Source organism: Vittaforma corneae (assembly GCF_000231115.1).
Source record: "Vittaforma corneae ATCC 50505 unplaced genomic scaffold supercont1.16, whole genome shotgun sequence".
Classification (NCBI taxonomy): domain Eukaryota; kingdom Fungi; phylum Microsporidia; family Nosematidae; genus Vittaforma; species Vittaforma corneae.
In genome coordinates, this window is record NW_006889849.1 from 44,923 (window position 1) to 47,686 (window position 2,764).

The 2,764-nt window shown below is 47.6% G+C and overlaps 5 protein-coding genes across 5 annotated transcripts; 2 read left to right on the top strand and 3 right to left on the bottom strand.

Moving 5' to 3' along the window:
* Window positions 1-2: 2 nt before the first annotated feature.
* On the bottom strand, window positions 3-392 carry VICG_01605 (nucleolar GTP-binding protein 1; the record flags this gene model as incomplete). The annotated part of the gene is made up of 1 exon (XM_007604988.1): window positions 3-392. A coding segment is annotated over one exon (390 nt), but the record flags the coding sequence as incomplete, so codon positions are not given.
* A 7-nt stretch (window positions 393-399) lies between these two features.
* Window positions 400-717, bottom strand: VICG_01606 (uncharacterized protein; the record flags this gene model as incomplete). Its single annotated transcript, XM_007604989.1, has 1 exon — window positions 400-717. One exon carries the CDS (start codon window positions 715-717, stop codon window positions 400-402), a length of 318 nt encoding a protein of 105 aa, XP_007605051.1.
* Window positions 718-871: 154 nt separating this feature from the next.
* Window positions 872-1,609, top strand: VICG_01607 (uncharacterized protein; the record flags this gene model as incomplete). Its single annotated transcript, XM_007604990.1, has 1 exon — window positions 872-1,609. The coding sequence occupies one exon, from the start codon at window positions 872-874 to the stop codon at window positions 1,607-1,609; it is 738 nt and encodes a 245-aa protein (XP_007605052.1).
* A 64-nt stretch (window positions 1,610-1,673) lies between these two features.
* On the top strand, window positions 1,674-2,270 carry VICG_01608 (uncharacterized protein; the record flags this gene model as incomplete). The annotated part of the gene is made up of 1 exon (XM_007604991.1): window positions 1,674-2,270. One exon carries the CDS (start codon window positions 1,674-1,676, stop codon window positions 2,268-2,270), a length of 597 nt encoding a protein of 198 aa, XP_007605053.1.
* Window positions 2,271-2,290: 20 nt separating this feature from the next.
* Window positions 2,291-2,764, bottom strand: VICG_01609 (uncharacterized protein; the record flags this gene model as incomplete). The annotated part of the gene is made up of 1 exon (XM_007604992.1): window positions 2,291-2,764. A coding segment is annotated over one exon (474 nt), but the record flags the coding sequence as incomplete, so codon positions are not given.

The window sequence follows — 2,764 nt, forward strand, 5'->3', positions numbered from 1 at the left end:
GTCAGCATTTCAATGGTGTTCCTTTCGCTTAGTGGATGATCCAGAATTCCCGGCGTGTCAATAATCTGCCACCTCAGGTCCTCATACTCAAAATGCCCAACATACAGGCTCTTTGTTGTAAACGCATATGGCTGGACATCAACATGCGCCCTGGACACCCTATTCATAAATGAGCTCTTTCCGACATTTGGATATCCGCAGACAATGATCGACCTCGAGGACGTGTCTATCGACGGAAGCCTTGACAGGTGCTGTCGCACTTCCTCCAGGAACCTCAGTGGGTCTGCAAGCTTCCTTACAACACTTGCCATCTTCCCCAGGGCTGCGCGCTTGAGCTGCTTGCATCGGTACAGGCTGTCTCCAAACTTCAACAGCTTTGCATGCTCCGACATAATCTTCTCAACTTTTGATTTTGTAGCGTTGACTTGGCCCCAGAGCGATCTTGTAGTGGTCCCTGCTGTACAGCACTGAAAGCAGGTCAGAGTAAAATGGATGGATGTCCTCGAGGACTGGAAACTGGCTGACTATTTCTTCCAGCTTGCTCTTAAATTCCTCGGCCGAGTGCTTGACTTTTCTAATGTAGAAATTCCTAATTCTCGGGATTTCATACCCAGGATGGATGACCGTGGGTGTCTTTCTGTTGGTTTTGCTGAGCGTCAAGTCTATTAGTTCTTTGCACTGCGGGACAGGATTGATGTGGCCAAAGCTTTGAATCATAGGGACGGCAAATTTTTGCGAAAAATATCAAAAAGACGTAGACAGCAGTGCAGTAGCCAGGACATATACTGTGGCTTATTCCCGCTCATCTTCCAGTTTAATATTCCTGCTGTCTTTCCCACGTAATTTTAAATTGAAATTTTTGGACGCCACGATGAGACCAAAAAATCCAAAAGCAAGAAAGAATGTTCTGTGTCTATCGAAGACCATGCCAAAGCCGTTGAGGGAGCTGCTGACAATAAGAGGCGACTTCTTGGCACTGGAGGAAGACATAGACTGCTTCGCGGACTATGAAAAGACATGCAAGCTGATGAAAAAGAAGAAGTGTGCATTGTCGGTGGCAAGTACTAAGGAGCACTTGGTCTTCGTGAGAGTGTACGACTACCAGCCGCTGGAAATTCTCAAGTTTAGGATCTCTAAGAGCTTCTCCAGCGCAGACTTCGGCTCGGTGCCAGCAGAGCTGTACTCCAAGTACTTTGTCATCTGCCAGCAGATTGAAAACAAGAGAATCGAGAACTTCCTGGTGGACTTTTTCAGCCAGCACAGCACGAAAGTCAATATTGACAGCGTTAGGTATGCATGGATCATTGGCCAGACCAGCCACCAGAGCGAAAGGACTTTTACCTTGAAGTATGTCAGGGTACTGAATGATCTGAGCGTGGAAGACATTGGGCCGCACTTTGAGCTGGTCCTGGAAAAGGAGTTCTACTGCGGAGACGAGCTGTACGAGAAGGCGTTCGCATGCAGCCAGCCCGCAAAACAGAGGAACGTGTCCAAGAATGTATTCAGGGACACGGTTGGCAAGCTTCATATTGATCGACAGGACCTGAATGATATCAATCTAAAAAAGAGCAGGGCATACAAGAAAATAGAAAAGAGCAGCGAGCAATAAAGTAGCATCTTCGTTTATTTTTTTAAAGCACTGCCAACAGGCAGGAACTACTTTGCGGCGTGGCATGAGCTGGATGTTTTCTGGCGAAAGTGTCCAAAAACCATGCATCGGCGGTGCCTTATTTTCTCCTAGATTCTGTTTGTTTATGAAAAGGGTGTTTGAAGGGGAGCAGGTCAGAACTGATGTTAATGACTTTGATTTCCTGGAGATAAAACGGAATACATCCTACTTCCTGCTCCGCACACCATGTTTTGTTGTGCCTAGCCTGACAACAGCTTCGCAGGCGATGGCCACACCGAATCAGTGTGCCAAAGCTGCTGTCGACGAGGATGCGAGCAGCTCGAGATACATGGTTGTAAACTACTACAAAGTTGTGTCGTGCGAAAGAAATGGGCTGCTGGTGTACGATGAGTTTGAGGGCTTTAACGGCATGGATGTAAGATGCGTCCGAAGCTGTCTGTACGATGTTGAGGTGCCTGTTGAGCACCAGGAGTTTTACAGGCATGGGGTCAAGTGCCTGGCACTGAATGCGAGGGTGCCCGGAGAGTATGAGGTGTCCATGGAGAATGGAACACTGGTCAGAGACGGTATGTTCTACAAGGTTTTTGGCGATGGGCGCTACATTTTCCGGAATGATAGGATTCTGTACAAGTTTCACTGAGTTGGCATAAACTGCCCATCCTACCTGAAATTAGCAGTGCTGTTCTTGGCCGGCCATCCCTTCCAAACCATCACAAATCCCCCGCTCCCATCGAAGTATGCGCCATGCTCAAACTTTTGCACCTCAAAGCCTACGTCTTCGTACAGCCTCTTTGCGATTTTGTTATTTTCGCTTACCATGAGTGTAATGTTGACGGATCGTTCATGCTCTTTGATGCTTTCTATGCACTGCTCCAGCAGCCTTCTCCCAATCCCCCGGTTAGAAAACATCTGCTCAACACAGAGGGCGTCTATAGCTGCCTTGCTCTTCCACTTCTCAGCTCTTATAGCTCCCACTATCCTGCCTTTCCGCTCGCACACAAACGAAAATCTAGAATCATAGATAAAGTTAGTGAAAGAGTGTGCTAGCTTGAAGCTGTCCGCAAAGTATCTCTGCTCCAGAACATGTATGTGGACTATGTCTTCGCACCGAAGCTTTCTGAACACCAGCTCTGT